General features: G+C 49.4%; 1 protein-coding gene across 5 annotated transcripts in view; it reads right to left on the bottom strand.

The window, feature by feature from the left end:
* LOC138296130 (PHD finger protein 7-like) overlaps nt 1-21,618 on the bottom strand; it is a 1,092,052-nt gene that overhangs the window by 193,803 nt on the left and 876,631 nt on the right. For all 5 annotated transcript variants that reach the window (XM_069234996.1, XM_069234998.1, XM_069235000.1 and 2 more), the window contains one exon: nt 21,137-21,243. In XM_069234996.1, the coding sequence (XP_069091097.1) occupies nt 21,137-21,243 (107 nt within the window). The remainder of the gene's footprint in view (nt 1-21,136; nt 21,244-21,618) is intronic.

The raw sequence follows: 21,618 nt of genomic DNA, 5'->3' as shown, positions 1-21,618 counted from the left end.
CTCTTCCCGCCCCAATGTCCCTAAGAAGCTTTTCCTCTCCACTGTTGACCCCTTCCCTACCTTTCCCCCGTCCGTCATGCCTGGCCAGGGTGGGTAAAACCCAGGCAAGCACCTCAGCCATCCAGTCCACGGGCCCAGTCGTGTCCACAACAACTCCTGGTGGGAACGGATCCCGGGCACCAGGCAGCCACACGGAAAGGGTGCCTGCCCCAAGTACTGCCAGGAAGGGCAAGGAGCCACCCCCAGCTGCTGAAAGGGAGGGAAAGGTGCCACCCCAGCTGCTGTAAGGAAGGGAAAGGTGCCACCGCCAGCTGCTGCAAGGAAGGGCAAGGAGGAATCCCCAGCTGCTGTCAGGAAGGGAAAGGGGCCTGCACTAGCAGGCAGAAAGGACAAGGGGCCTGGTGCTGGGACTCAGTCGGAGCCCACACCACCAACCATGGTGGTGCAGCCATCCGAGGCTGCAGGGGATGGGCTGGAGCCTCCCCCCACCACCACCGCCAGCAGCACCACCACCAGCAGCAGCACCATTGGGCAGCCGTCTGAGGCTGCAGGGGATGTGCTGGAGCTCCCCCCCCCCCCACCACCACCAGCAGCAGCTCCACCACCAGCAGCAGCACCAGTGGGCAGCCATCTGAGGCTGCAGGGGATGGGCTGGACCCCCCCCACCACCAGCTCCACCAGCAGCACCAGCACCACCACCACCAGCAGCAGCACCAGTGGGCAGCCGTTTGAGGCTGCAAGCGATCGGCTGGAGCCTCACCCCACGACTACCAGCAGCAGCACCACCACTGCCACCACTGACCAGCCGTCACCGCCGGAGGACAGTGTGGAGTCCTGCATCCATGGGCTCTTGTGCGGGCTGCCCCTGTAAATCCTGTGGATATGACACCCAGCTGAGAGACTGTGACCTTGCACTCCCAAAGACCAGCATCACAGGGCACTATGCCCCCTCCAGAACCACTGGAGAAGCCATCCACTCACCCCATCCTCCCCTGGATGAAGATCCCAGGGCACAATGCCCCCTTCAGAACCAGTGGGGTAGCCATCCACTCACCCCATCCTCCCCAGGATGAAGATCACAGGGCAAGATGCCCCCTCCAGAACCAGTGGAGAAGCCATCCACTGACCCCATGCTCCCCAGGATGAAGATCACAGGGCACGATGCCCCCTCCAGAACCAGTGGAGTAGCCATCCACTCACCCCATCTGCCCCATGGTGAAGATCACAGGGCACGATCCCCCCTCCAGAATCAGTGGGGTAGCCATCCACTCACCCCATTCTCCCCAGCATGAAGATCACAGGGCACGATGCCCCCTACAGAATCAGTGGAGTAGCCATCCACTCACCCCATCTGCACCACAGTGATGATCACAGGGCACGATCCCCCCTCCAGAACCAGTGGGGTAGCCATCCACTCACCCCATTCTCCCCAGGATGAAGATCACAGGGCACGATGCCCCCTCCAAAACCAGGGGAGAAGCCACCCACTCACCCCATCCTCCTCAGGATGAAGATCACACGGCACAATGCCCCCTCCAGAACCAGTGGGCAAGTCACGCACTTGGGAGACTGTGGCATTGCACTCCCCAGGACCAAGTACAGAGCACGTTGCCCCCTCCAGGACCAGTGGATTTGTTCCATCTTCTGGCTGAGGTGGCCCCATTCCCCATCCCGAGGTGTCTGCCTATCTTCGAACTGATGCCCCTGCAGTGTTCTCTCCGTGTTGTTGCAGAAGACAGGTGGGGCCTTGGACTTTGTAATGTGGCCCACGAACATTGAGGACTGAGCAGTGTCCCTTCATTTGTAAATATGTATATAGCATTACATTTTGATGCACGTATTACTACTATATTTAACTTATTACACTCACTTTGATCTATTACTACTATATTTATCTTATTACACTCACTTTGAGCTATGGGTGTTGTCCTTGCGTTTTTCCTGAGGGGTACGGGGTCAATATGTTATGTTACTGCATCTGCTTGTGTGTGTGTGGTGTTGGGGGTGTTGCGTGTGTGTGTGTGTCACTCTGTTTTTCCTCCATCCCTCCCCTGAGTGCTACGCGGCAGTACTCACCGTGGTCGTCTTCGCCGACGTTGATGTTCGTGGTGGAGCAGGACGCAGAAAGGCATTAGGAATATATGCAGTTCGGGCTCCATGGTGGCGTGGTTCTTCCCTGAGTCACCACAGTTGAGTTGTTTCTCTTCTGTGTAGTGTTTCTGCCAGACTTTTGGTGTCGTTGGTACCGCTCCGGAAAAGGAGGCAGTTTCCTGTCTCATAATACGGTGGGTGGAACATTGACTTCCGCCTGGCTGTAGGCGGTTACCGCCGTGGTGGCTGTTGTTTCCACCCTGGCGGTCAGCGTATTAAAGTGGCTGTCTGTCTGAGCTGTTTCTGCCAAGGTCATATTTTGCCGGTATTTACCGCCAGCCTGTTGGTGGTATTACCACCACATTATCACCGCTAGGGTTGTAATGAGGGCCTATGTGTGAAAGGTTTGCAGTGGTAGCATCTTGCATGCTGGGAGTGCATAGACTCGCCTGACAAAATTTGCGAACAGGACAGCAGTACCCAACTAGGGTTGTTATTCATATCTCTCAAGGGGTTGGTGTGGTATGGCTCTTTAGTGACATAGTAAATAAGAGTAACATGCCACTGCCTCACCTACTCATGCCCCTCTCGCTCACAGCTCCTGCGAGGTATGAATAACAACTCTAGTTGGGTACAGCAATTCTGTTAGCACTGCCCACCATTCACACATAGTATATCTGTTCATGTGGTGATAACGGGGCCATCAGATATTGAAAACATTCTGATGAAATCCTGGGACCTTGTTTGAGCCAGTAACAGGGCTGGAACATGTTGATGGTGTAGGTGAGGGTCTTAGGACCATTAGAACCTAACAAACCCTCGATATTGATTTTCAAATATACCATCGTAGGCCGCTAACAAAGGTTTCTTAGGACACAATAGACATTTTTGTCTTTAGATTCCCCAACAGATTATTTTAAGTGCTCCCTAAATATGGTTGAGCCCACCTCGGCTTCTAGGGGCCATATATATATATAATTTTCTTCCTTGTCACTCTGAGTGACAGGAACTTTCTGGGCTCTGATTTACTGTATTGGATGGTATAAGTAGTGGACCCCAGCAAATCAGAACCAAGGACACTCTGCTGTGGAAAACAAACTGCTTTACTGCTAGGAGGGACTGCCACTCTGCAACTGCATTGCTGTGTTAGACTACTGCTTGCTGTAATGTAGGAGGACTGTCAGTTTGCTACTTGCTTTGCTGTGTTGGCCTGCTACTTCTTGCCTGCGGTGAGAAGGACTGGACGTGTCCTCTACATCCTTGAACCCAAAAATCTCCAAGGGTTTGTTGGCTTGCTCCTTATTCTTCTGCAGTCTCAGGGACATCAAAGACTGCTTGCAAGTCTCCTGGTGGATTCTGTACCCTTGCCTGAGGGCCGCCTCCAGTCCTGGGCCCTATGAAGTCAGCTCTGCAGCTAAAACCTGCAAAAAGTGACTCATCGCCCTTGGTGCGGGAGAACAAAATTGCTGCATCGCTCATTGACAGCGACACAGAGGCTGTCTGATGACAGTGGATTCACAGACTGCACGGCCCAACGACGACGCTCAGCATGGCCCAACGACGATGCATAGCATTCACTTCCACAGAGACAGACCGATGATGACACAGTGGCCTGAGAGCGGTAAATATATTGCCACATTGTTTCCTCGCCATCAAAGCACTGCTCCATCAAAGGTACTGTTTCAGCATCCCTGCGTGGGTCCTGTAGCTGGCCTACCATCCTTTGCCGTCACCCTGGATTTTGGATTTGCACCAGTCCCTCATGACCTCAAGTAACCGTTCGACCGCTATTGACTTCTAAACACTGTATTGACATTTAGGGGGTCATTACGACCCTGGCGGCCGGCGGTATGTTGGCGGTAACACCGCCAACAGGCTGGCGGTGTTCTGCCAGCAATTATGACCGTGGCGGAATTGCCACGGCCATACCGCCGGCCCCTCCACTTTCCCGCCAGGATTCCGCCTGGCGGTCATAATCCCCAGGGCAGCGGTGCAAGCACCGCTGCCCTGGGGTTTATGAGTCCCCGACCGCCGGCCTGTCCATGGCAGTACACACCGCCATGGAAAGGCCGGCGGTAAGGGGACTGGGGGTGCCCCTGGGGGCCCCTGCACTTCCCATGCACTTGGCATGGGCAGTGCAGGGGCCCCCAGGCATAGCCCTGTCGCGCATTTCACTGCCCGAATTTCGGGCAGTGAAGTGTGCGACGGGTGCTACTGCACCCGCTACACATCAGCATTGCCGCCGGCTCTATTACGAGCCGGCTGCAATGTTGATGTGACATTTCCGCTGGCCCAGCGGAAATGTCATAATAGGGAGACAGAAATACCGCCGGCAATGGCGGTATTCTGTCTCCCGCGGCCTCTGCGGGCTTTTGAAAAGACCGCCAAGGTCGTAATGACCCCCATTATCTATCTGTCTTAACAGGTGGTGTGACTTTTGGTGTTGTCTTTCACTGTGTTACTGTAATTAAATGTTACACAAATACTTTACACATAGCCTCTTAAGTTAAGCCTGACTGCTCTGTGCCAAGCTGTCAGAGGGTGAGCACAGGTTAATTTAAGTTGTGTATCTTACTTACCTAGACTAGGATTGTGGTCCCTTCTTAGACAGGGTGCATACCTAGAGACCCAATTTCTAACAGGATGATATTTGAGAACTCAGGTAAAATGTGTCTCATTTAACATTTCTAGAGCACTAACCATAATTTCTATGACACAACAAATGGGAGAGAGACATGTCCCAGAGTCCTGTAATGGCTTCTCACAAAATATTGTTCATGTTTCCCAGCCAGTCTGGATGCAATAGTCCCATCTAAACTGTGGAATTAGGGCATATCTGTACTCCAAAGGTCCAGATATACCTAGCTTTTTTACCACTTCATGCCCAGCTTTAAATTCTAACTTTTCTAAAACTGCTGAGCAAATTTACACTGAATCACAAGAAGCTTGTTTTCTGAGTAAAGGTTTAACTTTTTGCCAAATTTGGTGTAATTCCGTTCAGCCATTTGTTAAGTATCAAAAAACAATATTTCACATGGAAATTACCATGGGAAATCACACTTCTGTCATAGAACTCCGCACATAGTTTGTGAAAGGCAATTTGTAGTGTTTTTTTGTAGCACTATAAAGTGCAGTTTGAGAATCAGGCCCTTAAACTTTCCAAATCAGGCTATTAATATGTGAATTACTGGTGCACTACCAAAGCACTATCTTGTATGGTAATTCAATCAATCAATATTTCTATAGTGCAGCTAATCACCCATGCGGTCTCAAGGCGCTGTTTTCTGCTCAATCAAAAAGCCAGGTATTGAGGACCTTACTGAACTGCTTAAGTGGTGTGGTCTGTCTGAGTTTGAGAGGTAGAGTGTTCCATGTCCGGGCTGCGAGGTAGAATGATCTTCCTCCTGCTGTGCTTTTTCGGATCTTGGGAATGGCTGTGAGGGCAAGCTAGGAAGAACTAATTTTGTCAGTTAGATACATAGAAAGTGAGGCAGTGGTTGAGGTAGGTCGGTCCTATGTTGTGTAGTGCCTTGTAGGTGTGAATCAGAAGTTTGTATGTGATGCGCTTGTGGACTGGGAGCCAGTGTAGGTCTCCAAGTTGGGAGGAGATGTGGCTGTGTCGGAGGGCGTCTAGGATGAGCCTGGCTGCTGCATTCTGGATTCTTTGTAGCCTTGATTGCAGTTTCTTGGTGAAGCGGCATAGAGTGCATTACCGTAGTCCAGTTTGCTACTGACAAGTGCGTGCGTGTGTGACTGTCCTCCTTGTGCCGGGGGGTATCCACTTGAAGATCTTTCAAAGGAGTCGAAGGGTGTAGAAACATGACGACGAGACGGCACTGACTTGGTGGGTCATGGACAGAGAGAAGTCTAGGATGATGCCCAGAGTGCATGCATGGTCAGGACACGGGCGTTTCTTAGTGCGGTAGGCCACCAGGAGTGGATCCAGGCAGAGGAGGTGGAGCCAGTTACGAGGATCTCCGTCTTCTCCGAGTTGAGTTTGAGGCAGCTGTTTCCATCCAGGCGGTGACTGCTCTCATCCCATTGTGGAAATATCTCTTGGTCTTTACAGGGTCATCAGACAGGGAGAGAATCAGTTGGACGTAATAAGCCAGTGTTGTTTGATGATCTTGGTGAGCTGGACATGTAGATCTTAAAGAGCATTGGGCTGAGGGATGATCCTTGGGGCACTCCGCAGCATTTTTCTTTGGGTTCTGACGTGAACAGCGGTAGTCTGACACTCTGTGTTCTTCCATTGGGGAAGGATCTGATCCATTCCAATGCTTCATTGCGAATGCCGGCGTTGCGGAGTCTGGCATATAGGGTGGAGTGGGAGAAGGTGTTGAATGCGGTAGAGAGGTCTAGGAGGATGAATGTGGCCGTGTCTCTGTAGTCTAGTATGGCACGTATGCTGTTGGTATCTGCTAGGAGTGCTGTTTCTGTGATGTGGTTGCTCCTGATTCTGGATGGGGATGGGTCTAGGATCTGGTGTGTCTTGAGGAATTCAGTGAGTTGCTGGTTGACAGCCTTTTCCGTTACTTTGGCTGGGAAAGGGAGCGGAGAGATGGGTCTGTAGTTATTCAGCTCCCTTGGGACAGCAGTGGGTTTCTTGAGTGGCAGATTGATCTCGTGTGCTTCCAGTCTGATAGGAAGGTGGTGGTGTTGAAGGATTGTTCAGCTCAGGTGCTATTTTGGCCAAGGTCAGATTGAAGATGTGATGAGGGAACGGATCTAAGGGTGCTCCCGAGTTGATGGAGTTCATGAGTCTCTGGGTATGCTCTGTGGTGATGGCGGTCCAAGAGGTCAGGATCTGGTGTAGTGCGGGGTCCGTGGTGGTATTTGTAGGCGGTTCAGATGGATTTTGGTTCTTGAAGCCTTCGTACATGTCCTGCATTTTCCAGTGAAAGAAGGTGGCAAGATTGTCGCAGAGGTCTTGAGAGGGAGGGAGGGATGGATAAGGTATCTGTCCCGGGGTTTGTGAACTCTGTGACAAAGAGCGTCTTGCTGTTGTGAGCGCTGGTGCTGAGGTGTTCTTGAAAGGTGGCTTTTTTCGCGGCTCTGATGTTCTGGCAGTGCAAGGTGACTGCGTTCTTATAGGCTATGTGGTCTTCGGTTGATATGCTGCTCAATTTCCATTCCATTCGCCTGCAGGAGCATTTGGACTCTTGTAGGTCTGTTGAAAACCATTTAATGGTTTTGCTTTGTCGGTTTCCTGCAGGTTTCCTGAGGTGGGGCTACGCCGTTAGCGCACTCTGATATCCAGCTGTGTATATTAAGTGCAGATTCATTTGTGTTTGCTGAGTGCGTTGGTGAGCCGCACTTCTGTGACTTTGCCCCAGCATCTTCCGGGGGTGTAGGGGGCATAGTGGTGTGCAGTATTCTTCGTGAAGGTGAAGTGGACGTACTTGTGGTCAGTTAAGTGGTGTTCAGAGGTGTGAGAGATGGTGATGTTGTTCCCTGCTGAGAAGATGGGGTCAAGGGTGTATCTGGCTGAATGGGTGGGGACTTTTACAAGTTGCTTGAGGCCGAGGGTTGAAAGGTTGTCCAAGAAGTTTGTGGTGTTGGGGTTATCGTGGATATCAAGGTGGAAGTTGAGGTTGCCAGGTAGGATGTAGTCGATGGAGGCGAACGCAAGGGGGTTGAGGAGGTCAGCGATCGCTTCGCTGAATAGAGGTCGGGGTCCAGGTGGCCTGAGATGAGTGTGCCACAGAGGGAGGAGTTGGGGTTGGTCTGGACCTGGAAGTGTAGGTGTTCATGGGTTGACTGAATCTGTGACTCGTTGGTGGATGTCAGGCGGAGGGTGATGATGGTCGTCTCGGTCCTTGTGGATGATTTTGTAGTTGTCTGGGATGGCCATGGCGATGTCTGGGGCCGAGGTGGGGGTGATCCACATCTCCGTGAGGAAGGCAACGCCCAGGGTGGTCGAGTTGAGGAGGTCCCAGATTTCTACTGTGTGCTTGATGAGGGAGCATGTGTTGAGGAGTATGCATGTGAGGTGGCCGTCCGTGCTTGGTTCGGGATTGTGGGGTGGTCGGCGGAGGCTGCGGGAGCATGCATGGCATGAGAAAGATCCATGAGTGTTCCTCAGGTTGGCTAGGTGGCAGGCTGAGGATGTTCCCAGGTTAAGGGTGCATAGTGTGTTGGAGTTAAACCGGCAGATGGAGCGAGGACCAGGGTCCATGGTGCTGAAAGGGGTACAGGCGCAGACGAGTACAGACAGGCTTGCCTTTGCTTGCTTGCTGTACGCGACTGCGCAGCGGCCACCCTTTAGAAGGGGAGGGAGGTGGGAGGGACTGGCCAGCTGGGAGGCGGGAGGGCAGAACCGCAGTGCAGCAGCATGGGGAGGGGAGCGCGGGAAGGGGAAAGGAGCAAAAAAGCAAAAAGCGGCAGAAAGTGCAAAGAAAGGAGAGAAAAAAAGAGAAAACTAAAATAAAAAAATAGAAAAGAAAAGAGAGAAAAACAGAGTAATCAGAAAGACAGAAAACAGATAGAAGCAGATGGTCACTAGGGATGAGGCGTAGGCATGAGCTCCCCCCACCCCGATCTCTGAACCGGCAGGCTCTTGGGAGCTCAGTCGCGGCAGCAGCAGGTGGAGCTACCAGGGAGCGGCAAACGCTGACCAGAAAAGTCAATGGAGTCACCCCTCACTTTGCTGCGGCCACCCTTAAGAAGTTGAGGGAGGGTCTGGACAGCTGGGAGGCGGAGGGCAGGAAAAGCACTTCGCAGGCTGGGCCGCGGTGCAGCATTGGCGGGGATGAGAGCGCGGGAGGGGGGAGGAGCAAAAATGCAAAAAGTGGCAGAAAATCGTAGAGAAAAGAGAGAAAAACAGAGAATCTGAAAGCAAAAAATAGAAAAGAAAAGAGAGAAATCAGATAGCCACTAGGCCACCAGGGATGAGGTGTGGGTGGGTGCCTGCGGGTGGAGGTAGGCCTCGCCTTCACAGCCAACAGGCTCTTGACAGGCTAAGTTGCAGCAGCAGCAGCAGGTGGAGCTATGAGGGAGGGAGCGGCAAAAACTGACTAGAAAAGTGAGTGGAGTAGCCCCTCACTTCGCTGCGGCCACCCTTAATAAGGGGAGTGGGGTGGGAGAGTCTGGACAGCTGGGAGGCGGGAGGGCAGGAAAAGCACATTTGCGGGCGAAGCCGCAGGGCAGCATCATTGAGAAGAGGAGCACGGGTAGAGGAAAGGTGCAAAAATGCGAAAAGCTGCAGAAAAATCCCATGGAAAACAGAGAAAACTAAAAGCAAAAAATAGAAAAGAAAAGAGAGAAAAACAGAAAAATCAGAAAGCAGACAGAAGCAGGTGGCCACTAGACCACCAGGGATGAGGTACAGGCAGGAGCCTGCAGGTGAGGGTGAGCCTCGATCTCAGAGCTGGCAGTCTCTTGAAAGGCTCGGCCGCAGCAGCAGCAGGTGCAGTTCCGAGAGAGGGAGCGGCAAACGCTGACCAGAAAGGTAAATGGAGTTTTCCCTCACCTCGAAGCGGCACCCTTAAGCAGAGGAGGAAAGTGGGAGGATCTGGAAAGCTGGGAGGTGGGAGGGTGGGAAGAAAATAAGTTACTCACCTGTAACTATAGTTCTCCAGTATTGGAATCTTTCATAGATTCACATGCTTGAATCATTCCCCGTCGTCGAGATGGGAGTCCCCGGTACCTTAAAAAAGACAATGTGCCAAAGACATAGCATCTATAACAAACAAATTCTCTTCATTTCAGTAACCCATCCAAGTCGTTATGTAAAAAAGTCCCAAACTTGAGCCAATCAGAGAGTACCACCCTTTAGAACCCTCCGGAGAGAAGCTCCAGCACCTCAGATTATCTAAGCACTAGTGCACTAATCGACAACTAAACATATGATATGCAAAGGTGAGCTTCCCCCGGGAGGCGGGTGGGTCGCATGTGAATCTATGAAAGGTTCCAATACTGGAGAACTATAGTTACAGATAAGTAACTTATTTTCGTACTCCAGTATTGGAACTTTCATAGATTCACATGCTTGAATCAGACCAAAAAGCAGTATTTAGAGCACATTGCATTAATTGTACATTCCATCCCCTCAATCAGAGATTGTCGAGCTATACTTAATAGCATGAAAAACATTATGCTCCGTAATGCAACATTCTAAATTTTCCCAGATACTTATATACTATGGCAGAGGAATACATGCAAAGACAACAAATCAAACTTAAAACCATGCAATGTGCGAAGAAGAAAAAGGATGGAGGGAGGCAATGTGAGCTCACCATTGATGGAACAGATGTCGCAGAACCGCCTGACCAACCGCTGCATCTCCTTTAGGAATGGCATCTAGACAATAGTGCCTCATAAAGGTGTGAGTCGTCTTCCAGGTGGCTGCTCTGCAAATGTCCTGCAGGGGTACGCCTGCAAACAGTGCCATGGACGCTCAGACAGCTCTCGTAGAATGCGCCCTTACTGAGGATTGTAAAGGCTTTCCAGCTGCTTGGTGGCAATAGTTTATTTAGCCACTACTATCCATCTGGCTATACTTCTCTTAGAAAGGGCCTGTCCTTTCCTAGGGGCACTATATGCCACAAACAATTGAGTAGACCTTCTCAAACTCTTGGTTCTTTTCAAGTAAAATTTGAGGTTCCTTTTGCTGTCCAACGAATGGAGGGCTTTCTCCGCTGGAGACGTTGGGTTCGGAAAGAAAGATTTTAGAACCACTGGTTGGTTAATATGAAAGTCTGATGGCACCTTTGGTACAAACTTGGGATTTGTACGAAGTATGACTTTATCTTGTTTATATTGGAGGAGAGGCTCTTGAATAGTGAACGCCTGGATCTCACTGACCTGCCTGGAAGAAGTAAGGGCTAGAAGCAGAGCCACCTTCCATGATAAATGCTTCAGATCTGCTCTGTGTATCGGTTCAAATGGGTTTTTCATAAGTTGAGAAAGAACCATGTTGAGTTGCCAGGACGGTGGAGGGGAGCTTGCTGGCGGAAAAACTCAAAAGAGTCCTTTGAGAAACTGCTTATTTAATCTAGATGACCACAGAGATGGAACAGTAGGCGAACGCCTGTAGCGAGATATCGCTGCCATGTGCACCCTAATGGATGCATGTGCCAAGCTTGTAGATGCCAGATGAAGGAGATAGGGTAGTAGTCGCTCCAGCGGCGCTAACAGTGGATCAACGCGCGTTCCTTCTGACACCCCAAACAAAATCTCTTCCATTTCAATGAGTACGATTTGTTGGTGGTCTCAGCTCTGGCCTTTGCCAAAATATCCTGACACTCAGGGAGAATGTTGAAATGGGTGAACTCATTGTGTTCAGGAGCCACGCCGAATACTTGAGTGATCTGGGGTATGGGTGTAAAATCTGGCCCTCGTTCCTCGTCAAGAGCTGTGGTGACACTTTCAACGGAATGTGATCCGCCTCCGAGAACAGGAGGAGCTCCGACAACCAATGTTGGCGGGCCAAAACAGAGCTATCAGGATGTGCCTGCAATGTTCCTGTTTGATCTTTGCAAGCACCCTTGAAATCAGAGGAATGGGTGGAAAAGCATAGGCAAATATTCTGCACCATGCCATTGAAAGTGCATTGCCGCAAGAGCCCGGATGGTGAACCCAACTTGCGTAATAGTGGCATTTGGTGTTCTGCGGAGTTGCAAACAAATCCAGTTTGGGCTTCCCCCACCTTTTGAAGACCTGGTTGAGCACGCCCTGATTCAATTCCCATTCATGACAGGAGGACGTTAGTCTGCTCAGAGTGTCTGCTGTCTCGCTCTGCTTCGCTGGTAAAAGTTCTGCTCGTAGGCTGATGCAATTGCAAATGGCCCAATCCCAAATCGCCTGAGATTCTCGAGACAGGAGGAGAGATTTTGTTCCCCCTTGTTTGTTTGAATAATGCATCACTGCAGTATTGTAGGTCTTTATGAGAACTGTTGTGTGCTCTGTACTCGGAAGGAAAGCCTGTAGGGCCGAGAAGATCGCTCTCAACTCTAGAAAGCTGATATGATACTTTTGGAAGGAGTTGCTCCACTTCCCACTGATTTGAAGATCCTGAAGATGTGCTCCCCACCCCTCTGGGGAAGTGCCCGTGGTGATGACCAATGGAGGTAGAGGTGGCAGGAAAGGAAGACCTACTGCTAAGTTCCGCTGACTTTTCCACCAGTGTAGAGCCTGGACCGTCCGAGGAGTGACATGAGAACGTCGAACGAGTTGTCTCTCTGTATCCACTGGAGATCTAATTCCTCCTGAGGGGGATGCATTTTTAGGCAACAAAAAGGGACTAACTGTGTGGACTAAGACATCATCCCCAGCGATTTGTAAGTGCGTACAGAATGAGACATTTTTCTCTCTGCTTGCCAGGGAAACGAGTTTCACTTGTCTTTCCATCGACGGGAAAGCTCGGTCTCTGATGGTGTCAATTTTTGCTCCTAGGAAGGTTGTTACCCTTGTACGTAAGATGTTTGACTTGTTGTGATTCAGAGTGAGACGCCGGCTTGCAGAATAATGCTATGCAATCCGTTGTTGAGTCATGAGCTGCTTGAGACAACCGTGCCTTGATGAGCCAATCGTCTAAGTAGGGAAAAATTTGTATTTTCTTCTTTCTTAGGAAAGCCACCACCGGCAATTTGTAAAGATCCTGGGGGCAAACTTCAAACCAAATGGAAGGACTTTGAATTGGAAATGGCTGCCAGCTACCATGAAACGGAGATACTTCCTGTGGGCAAGTGAAATTGGAATATGAAAGTATGCGTCCTGCAGGTCCAGAGACGTCATTTAATCTCCATGGTTCATGCGGAGAAGAATATCTTGCAATGTGACCAATGCGAAAGGTTTGGCTTTGAGGTACTTGTTTAGGCCCCTGAGACTAGATTCCCAGTTTTTGCGTACCAGGAAGAAGCGGGAGTAAATACCCTTGCCTTTCTCCGAAGAAGGAACTGTCTCTATTGCTCCCTTTCTGAGCATGGTCACAACCTCCAGCCGGTGTTGTTTGAGATGCTTCTGCACAAAGGTATGAGGAGGACAAGAAGGTGGGCGTTGAACGAACTCTAAAGAATGGCCAAATCGAACAATGTTTAAGACCCACTGGCCTGATGTAATTTGCTCCCACTTTTTGTGGAAGTGTGATATCCCTCCTCCTATCTTCCTGCTCCGTGGCAAGGCTGTAGTCGGAGCTGGAAAGTTGTCATTGACGTCTGGATGCCTCTTTATCCTAGCGTGGCCATCCCCTAGGAGGGGGTCTGAAATACAACGCCTGAGGTGGTTGCCTTTAGGTATACTGAGGCCGAAACTGCTGCATAGTATAGGAGGGGTAACGAAAACTCTGGTAACTCCCTTGATATGTCAAGACTCTCCGACCTCTGGAAGCACGAAAAGGAACTTTCTTAAATTGGAGTGTCCATAAGGACCTTGTGGTGTCCCTATCTGTTTTTATAGCCAGCAAGGCTTCATCCACATGTATCCAACTATAGGTAGAAAGCGAACACTCTTGATACGGCTCCTTGAAGTCGTATAAAAACAAAACCATCTGTTTAGATGGCATGGGTATCCCAAATCTCTTTGCAGCCCTTTCAAGCAAATTATGGAAATCCCCAATATCTCCAGGGGGAAAGTCCACAGGGGTAGGTGACGGAGAAGAGGGTGTCGGCAATATATAATTGTCCCAATCCGAGTTGTCCTGCAATTATCCTTCTTCTCTCTCTTCATCTGAAGAGTCCGTAACCTGTATGAAGGACCACTGCAGGGTACTTCTGGTTCATCTAGGGGATGCTCTAGATTGTGGCACTGGAGTAGCAGACATGGAAGGAGGAGGCACCATCTGTATGTCCGGCTGCGGCACTGACGGAAATCTCCTCTTGTAATCTGACAAAATAGACTGCAAGTCAGATATAAGGGAACTCGGAACACACACCATCTCCTCTGGAATATAAGTCTGCTGTTGCTAAGGAGAATAATACTGCTGATAATATTCGTCATCATCCTCTTGCCACTTTACAGGAAGCTGCGAAGGGCTATGGGCTGCCACCAACTGCCTATCATCATCTGAATCTTCTTCTAGAAGATGAGTCGGGATCAACGGAGTAATCTTACTTGGGGATGTAGCCCTGGAGTGATACTGCCTCTCCCAGACTGAATTTTCTTTTTCTTCGTCGACGGAGTCGTTTCCGGCAATCCAAGTGCTCCCGCCAACGGTGTTGTCGAGGACAGCACAGACGAAGGGATCCTCACCGTCGGAGTCGACTTCGGAACCATCGTTGACGTTGTTTTGATCTTTAGAGTCAACGGTCTAGATTTTGTCACCGCCGTCGTGGACGTCATTGACAAGGAAGAAGTCACCATCGCCAGGCAGGTTACCGTTATCGTCACCGCTGATGTAGCTGCCGTGTACGTCATCGTCGACGACGACAACCTCGTCGACGGTGGAATCGTCATCAACGGTCTATCTTCAGAGGCTGAAGTAGGCTTTCTAAACGTCGTCAACACCTTTGGAGAGGGTGTAGAAGGCTCTGAGAAGGATTTTGGGACCTCCTTCGATGTTGAAGGCCGATGGCTGGATTTTGAGGAGGATCTTTTTTCCTGAGGTGAAGATGAGAGACTGCAGCCTTCACTAGACCACTGTGAGGTATTTTTAAAAGTCTTTGAGGGCTGTCTGGAACCCTTTTCAGATTGAGGTGATCTATGCCTCTTTTGTGACTTCCCAGAAGACCATGAAGACTCCTCACTGTCGAGTCTGAGACAGGGTTCTTTCTTGTTTTAAGCTTTTGGAGCCAAATCAAAAGCCTCTCCTCTCTATCTTTCAAAGTCTTTGATGAAAAGGTATGACATACCTTACAATAAGCAGCAGAGTGTTCAGGGTAGAGGCAATATATACAGTCTGTATAAGGGTTTTCTGAATGGAGACTTTTCTTTCCACAAGTGCTGCAGGCTCTAAAGAGACTTTACCTCTCCCTGTCCAACATAACAGTCTCTAGAAGGTATGGGTGTAAATCAGAGACACCCAACAAGCAAAAGGACTTCAGATATATTGAGAAATCTTCTCTCACAGAAACAAACTGAGCAGAGATCAGAGGAGACTCCCTAGCACAACGTGCAGTAGAAACTCTGAGGTGCTGGAGCTTCTCTCCTGAGGGTTCTAAAGGGTGGTACTCTCTGATTGGCTAAGGTTTAAGTTTGGTCCTTTTTTACATAAAGACTTGGATGGGTTACTAAAATGAAGAGAATTTATTTGTTATAGATGTTATGTCTTTGGGACATTGTCTTTTTTAAGGTACCGGGGACTCCCATCTCGACGACGGGGAATGATTCAAGCATGTGAATGTATGAAAGTTCCAATACCAGAGTAAAAGCAATTCACTAGGGTGGTCGCAGGGGCAGCAGCAGCAGGGAGGGGACCATGGGAAGGGGAAAGGATCAAAAAAGCAAAAAGGAGTAGAAAGCCAATAATTGTGTGCAATGAAATACTGGCCAAAACACAAACTTATAAAATAAACGTGCACATAAATACATAAATGAAGTGCATAATGAATAAACAAATGCAACAAGGGGCACACAAGCAGGAAAATTGTGCAGCATACATCTGAAATCAATTGATTTGTGTGGCAGAAATGTGTTAGCCATGTTGAGCTATTCTGAGCTAAAAGACAGACCACTTCCACATTAAAATGTGAATACAAAGCTGCCATACAGCATACAGTCAGTTCTTTAGTTCGGTGACTTTCATGTAGGAAAAGCCTTCTGGTAGACAATATGACTTGAATAATGAAGTTTTGACACCTCTGGGTTTTCCCTGAAACTCAGGGTTCAACACAGAGGAAAACTGTATTTTAGGTGGGTGGAAGTAACCAAGATCTTCCAGTCTGGCATGAGAACATGAACAATATTACTCTTTTTATGTGACTAGCAGTGTGGTGTGGTGGGTTGATCACCTTTGGGTTGTCACCAGGGTCAGACTGGGACCTAAAATAGGCCCTGGTAACAAAATAGAAGTGGCCTATGTTAGTGACTTACATGCCTAAAAAAGTAACTCATGTTGGCATACTGAGGCAAATTTGAAATTGTAAAACACACTGTATCAGTGTTTTGGAATGTTTGGAAGACGCATGGATTCGAGTTTGCTGCAGGTAAGGATTGTTTTGATATCAGGGAAAATCAACAATACAAGCCGACTCAGTAGACCTTAACAGTGCCATAAACCGCCTCAAACCCGACCGACACACTGACCTGTCAGAGCACCCCTTCGGGCACTGTCTGATTGCCTTATTGGCCAGTCTGACCCAACTTTCTCCTGTTAACTGCTACCGACCTGGCAACCTTATCTCAAGTGGTGGCTGCTACCAGGCAAGGCTGGAGGGGCAGCGTGTGGAGCGGGGTGGGTGGAAATATATATATATATTTTTTAATTGCACGTACCTCCTGCCTCGCCTCTGCCTCGGTGCTTGCTTTGCTCCCCTCTCCACCCAATCCAGGAGCTTCCCTCATGCTGTTACACCGCATGTGAGAAGCGCCAGGACTGGCCTAAGCGGGCTGAATTGCCGCTCAGGGAGGGAGTGGGAGCCTGCACTTGGCCTCCACCCAGCTGTGAAATACAGTTTGGGTGGAGAGTTCTAAGTCCGTGTAGGAAGTTGGCTCTGTATATACTATTTCAAAGTAAGAAATAGTGTGCACAGAGTCCAAGTGTTCCCCTTAAAGGTAAGATAGTGGCAAAATTAGATAATTCTAATGCTCTATTCTGTGGTAGTGTGGTCGAGCAGTAGGCTTATCAGAGGGTAGTGTTAAGCATTTGTTGTACACACACAGGCAATAAATGAGGAACATACACTCAAAGACTTACTCCAGGCCAATAGGTTTTTATATAGAAAAATATATTTTCTTAATTTATTTTTAGAACCACAAGTTCAAGATTTGAAGTAAATACATAAAATGCATGGTACTCCACACAGCTAAGTTAGGAACCTTGAATTAGAGCAATAACATATACAGTTTTTATTAAAATTGCAATAAGCTATTTTAAAAGTAGACAGTGCAACAATCAACAGTTCCTGGGGGAGGTAAGTATTGGTTAGATTGTGAGATAAGTAAGACATTTACAAGTCTCAGTTCCTGGGCATAGGCAGCCCACTGTTGGGGGTTCAGGGCAACCCTAAAGTTACCACACCAGCAGCTCAGGGCTGGTCAGGTGCAGAGGTCAAAGAGGTGCCCAAAACACATAGGCGCCTATGAAGGACAGGGGTGCTCCGGTTCTAGTCTGCCAGCAGGTGAGTACCCGCGTCCTTGGGGGGCAGACCAGGGGGGTTTTGAAGAGCACTAGGGGGGACACAAGTAGGCACACAAAACACACCCTCAGCGGCACATGGGCGGCCGGGTGCAGTGTGCAAAGCAGATGTCGGGTTTTAGATAGGAAAAAATGGAGGGACCCGGGGGTCACTCTAGCGGTGCAGGCAGGCACAGGGGGGGCTTCTCAGGATAGCCACCACCTGGGCTAGGCAGAGGGTCACCTGGGGTCACTCTTGCACTGAGGTTTGGTTCCTTCAGGTCCTCGGGCGGTGAGTGCAGTGCTTGGTCCAGGCGTCGGGTCCCTTGTTACAGGCAGTCGCGGTCAGGGGGAGCCTCTGGATTCTCTCTGCAGGCATCGCTGTGGGGGTTCAGACGGGGTCATCTCGGGCTACTCAAGGGGTCACAGTCGCCGGGGAGTCCTCCCTGTGGTGTTGATTCTCTGGATCTCGAGCCGGGGGTGTCGGGTGCAGAGTGTGAAGTCTCACGCTTCCGGCGGGAAGTGCGAGTTCTTTAAACGTTGCATCTTTGTTGCAAAGATGTTGCTGTTGTTGAGCATAGCCGCTGCTCACGGGAGTTTCTTGGTCCTGGGGGTCAGGGCAGTCCTCTGAGGCTTCAAAGGTCGCTGGTCCCTGTTGGATGCATCGCTGGTTGCAGGTTTTCGACTCTGGAGACAGGCTGGTAGGGCTGGGGCCAAAGCAGTTGTCGTCGTCCTTCGTCTCTGCAGGCTTGTAGGTCAGCAGTCCTTCTTTGTAGATCAGGTTGCAGGAATCTGATTTCCTGGGTTCTGAGGTGCCCCTAAATACTAAAGTTAGTGGTGTGTTTAGGTCTGAGAGAGCAGTAGCCAATGGCTACTGTCCTGGAGGGTGGCTACACCCTCTTTGTACCTCCTCCCTGAGGGGAGGGTGGCACACCCCTAATCCTATTGGGGGAATCCTCCAAACCTAAGATGGAGGATTTCTAAAGGGAGGGGTCACCTCAGCTCAGGACACCTTAGGGGCTGTCCTGACTGGTGGGTGACTGCTCCTTGTTTTTCTCATTATCTCCTGCAGCCTTGCTGCCAAAAGTGGGGGCAGTGGCTGGAGGGGCGGGCATCCCCACCAGCTCGGATGCCCTGGGGCGCTGTAACAAAAGGGGCAAGCCTTTGAGGCTCACCACCAGGTGCTACAGTTCCTGCAGGGGGAGGTGAGAAGCCCCTCCACCCAGTACAGGCGTTGTTCCTGGCCACAGAGTGAGAAAGGCACTCTCCCCATGTGGCCAGCAACTTGTCTGGTTGTGGCAGGCTGGCAGGAACTGGTCACCCTACACTAGTGGTCGGATTGGTATTCAGGGGGCATCTCTAAGAGGCCATCTGGCTGCATTTTACAACACATTCCACACTGGCATCAGTGTGCATTTGAGCCTGTGCTGAGAAGGTTGATACCCTGCACTTACAATGCCTAAGGTTTTGCTTAGAGACTGAAGGGGCATAGTGCTCATGCACATATGCCCTCACCTGTGGTACAGTGCACCCTGCCTTAGGGCTGTGAGACCTGCTAGAGGGGTGACGTATCTATGCCACAGGCAGTGTGAGGTTGGCATGGCACTCTGAGGGGAGTGCCATGTAAACTTAGTTTTTTTCTCCCCACCAGCACACACAAGCTGTGAGGCAGTGTGCATGTGCTAAGTGAGCGGTCCCCAGGGTGGCATAAGTCATGCTGCAGCCCTTAGAGACCTTCCCTGGCATCAGGGCCCTTGGTAACAGGGGTAACAGTTACAAGGGACTTATCTTAGTGCCAGGGTTGTGCCAATTGTGGAAACAAAGGTACAGTTTAGGCCTGGTTAGCAGGATCCCAGTACACTTTCAATCAAAACTTAGCAACAGCAAAGGCAAAAAGTCAGGGGGTAACCATGCCAAGGAGGCAGTTCCTTTTGGCCAGCCTCAGATGCCATAGCAGATGGGCCACCCGAGTACCTCCTGGAATGGGACGAAGTGCTGACAAGGGGAACAATTAGTTGAATTCTGAGAAGTACATTTTTCTTGGTGTTGTTATGCTATTATCCGATAGTTATCTAACGTGTTTTTACTATGAGTGAAATCTTATTCTGAAGGCCCCGGTGGTCTGCTTGTATCTGGCGTATTTATTTTATGTTGAATGTCTGCCAAGTGAAATGCTTAGTAAAAAACGATTTTAAAAATAATTGAACCACATTTTGAAATTAAAATTGTTGCATTATCTCAGGAACAAGTTAAGGAGTTTGGGGGCCCTGTGGCAACCATATTTTGGGGGCCCCTGTTCAGAACAGCTTTGAATTTATGATCCAATTTCAGCTTTTTTCATGCCCTCTGTGCAGGCGCGGCCCGTCCTTTAGGGACGGAGGGGCCACGCCCCCCACCTTTTACCCCTCATGAACAGTGGCTGTCAGGCTGAACAAAAGTCAGCCTGACAGACACTCTTCATGTTCAGGTCAGGCAGCCAGGAGCAGACATGCGCGATTTTGCAGACTCCTGGCTGCCAGAGCTGAACTTTACTGGGCTGAAGAGGTCACAGCTCCTGTGGGCGTGACCTCCTCAGCTCAGCAAAGGTGCCTTGAGGCCCTCCCCCTGGTGACGAGGGAAGCGTCACCCATTGACTTCGACCTGGGTGCTTCAGGTTTAAGCCCTGAAGCGCCCACAGCAAGTGTCAATCAGTGACACTTCATCCCAGAGTGGGGTGGGGTCAGCAGTCTCACTGACCCCATCCCACTCTGTGACGAAGTTGGGACTGCTGCCTTCCCTCATTGGCTGATCTAACGTCAGCCAGTGAGGGAAGGCAGCAGTCCCAACCCTCCTGGGACCTCCGAGGCTGAAGGTAAGTGTGTGTGTGTGATATTTTTAAATGAATGTTTGGTGCGTGCATTGATGAGTGTTGTCAATGGATGTGCGTGCGTGTGTGAAAGTGTGAGTGTGCTTCCCGCCTGCCCCCCTCCCTCCTAAAACTGCCGGCCGCCACTACCTCTTTGGCCAGGTAACGGACACTGCCTAGGCAAACTAGTCCAAATTCTAAATGTATTCCATCTAATATTCAGAGATAGTGATGTGTTTTCAAAATTATCATATAGTAGAAGCTCACTAACATTGCAAAAAAGATCTTGCTTAGATCTAAAAGGAACTGTTTTTATGAATGTTACATGGTGTTAAAAAACAAACACAACATTGTAACACTTGTAACAGACTCCCACACATTACCCGAATTGAAAATAAATTAAAGGAAAATTGTATTTAGAACAATCTATTTTTAGAATTAATTCATGGTCATCAGGGCAGGGCAGTGTGGAACACAGAGCCGATATATCGGGGGGAGGGGGGAGGGCCTTGAAAGGCTGGGACCCTGGGCCAGAACCCGCACTGACCATGCCTTACACCTCTCTGAATTATCTAAATGCCAATTCTTCTGATGTATCGACTGGTGGGACGCTGAGGGGAATGCAGAAACCCATGGTCGACTCTCCCTCTAAAACTGCAGGCTTGAAATCCTCTGAAGCAATCTGGAAGCACATTCGTCTTTTTTGCGTACAAAAATAAACTGCGGTTAGTTTGCTTGCTTTCTTAATGGTGGTACGTGACGATAAAACATAAAGGCCTGGTAGTTCTCAATTTACGAAAAAGTAATTGGTTTTCAGTTATAGAACAGATAAGTAAGCAGTAGAACAGTGATGTATTCGGAACAGCAACCCCCACTTTCCAAAAACAGCGGTACACGACTGACAGCAGACTGACAAGACTTTAGAGGAGACAGTCGAGTCATTCTCACTCCATACTCTGCGTTTTAGGCTTACATTCAATATAAGGTACCTTTCTGGAATATGGATGCCCATACGAAGCATTTCTTTCACAAATTTTTCCTCGTTGCAACAGATAGCGCACTTGAAGTGGTAAAGGCCAGAAATTAGTGCAGATTTCTACAATAAAAATAAAGGTGTTATTAGAATCCCCTCTGATCAAAGAAAATAACTTTCAGAAAAGCCTGCGCTACAGACAACATAAATCGATAAATTAAAAAAAACATAAGGGTGCATAAACGAAATGGTGCATTACTTGATGTGCTTGCTCAGGTACTACAGAGGTGCCCTCTAGCGGGCAGTGCATTGTGCGCATCTGACCTTGAAGAGGCAGAACACTTACCTTGTGACATGATTTTACAGAAAAAAGGGAAAGTTAAAGTGCGGCCGGAATGCTCTCTGATTATCCCATACACGGAAATGCTAAGTAATTGGTGTTTTATAATATTACTGCTTTCTAAGGTAACTGATGATTTTAGTTCAGAAGCTAGCATT

The sequence above is a fragment of the Pleurodeles waltl genome, chromosome 5, assembly GCF_031143425.1.
Source record: "Pleurodeles waltl isolate 20211129_DDA chromosome 5, aPleWal1.hap1.20221129, whole genome shotgun sequence".
NCBI classification, from domain to species: domain Eukaryota; kingdom Metazoa; phylum Chordata; class Amphibia; order Caudata; family Salamandridae; genus Pleurodeles; species Pleurodeles waltl.
The sequence above is the reverse complement of the archived record's forward strand: the minus strand, read 5'-3'. Positions and strand labels throughout refer to the sequence as shown.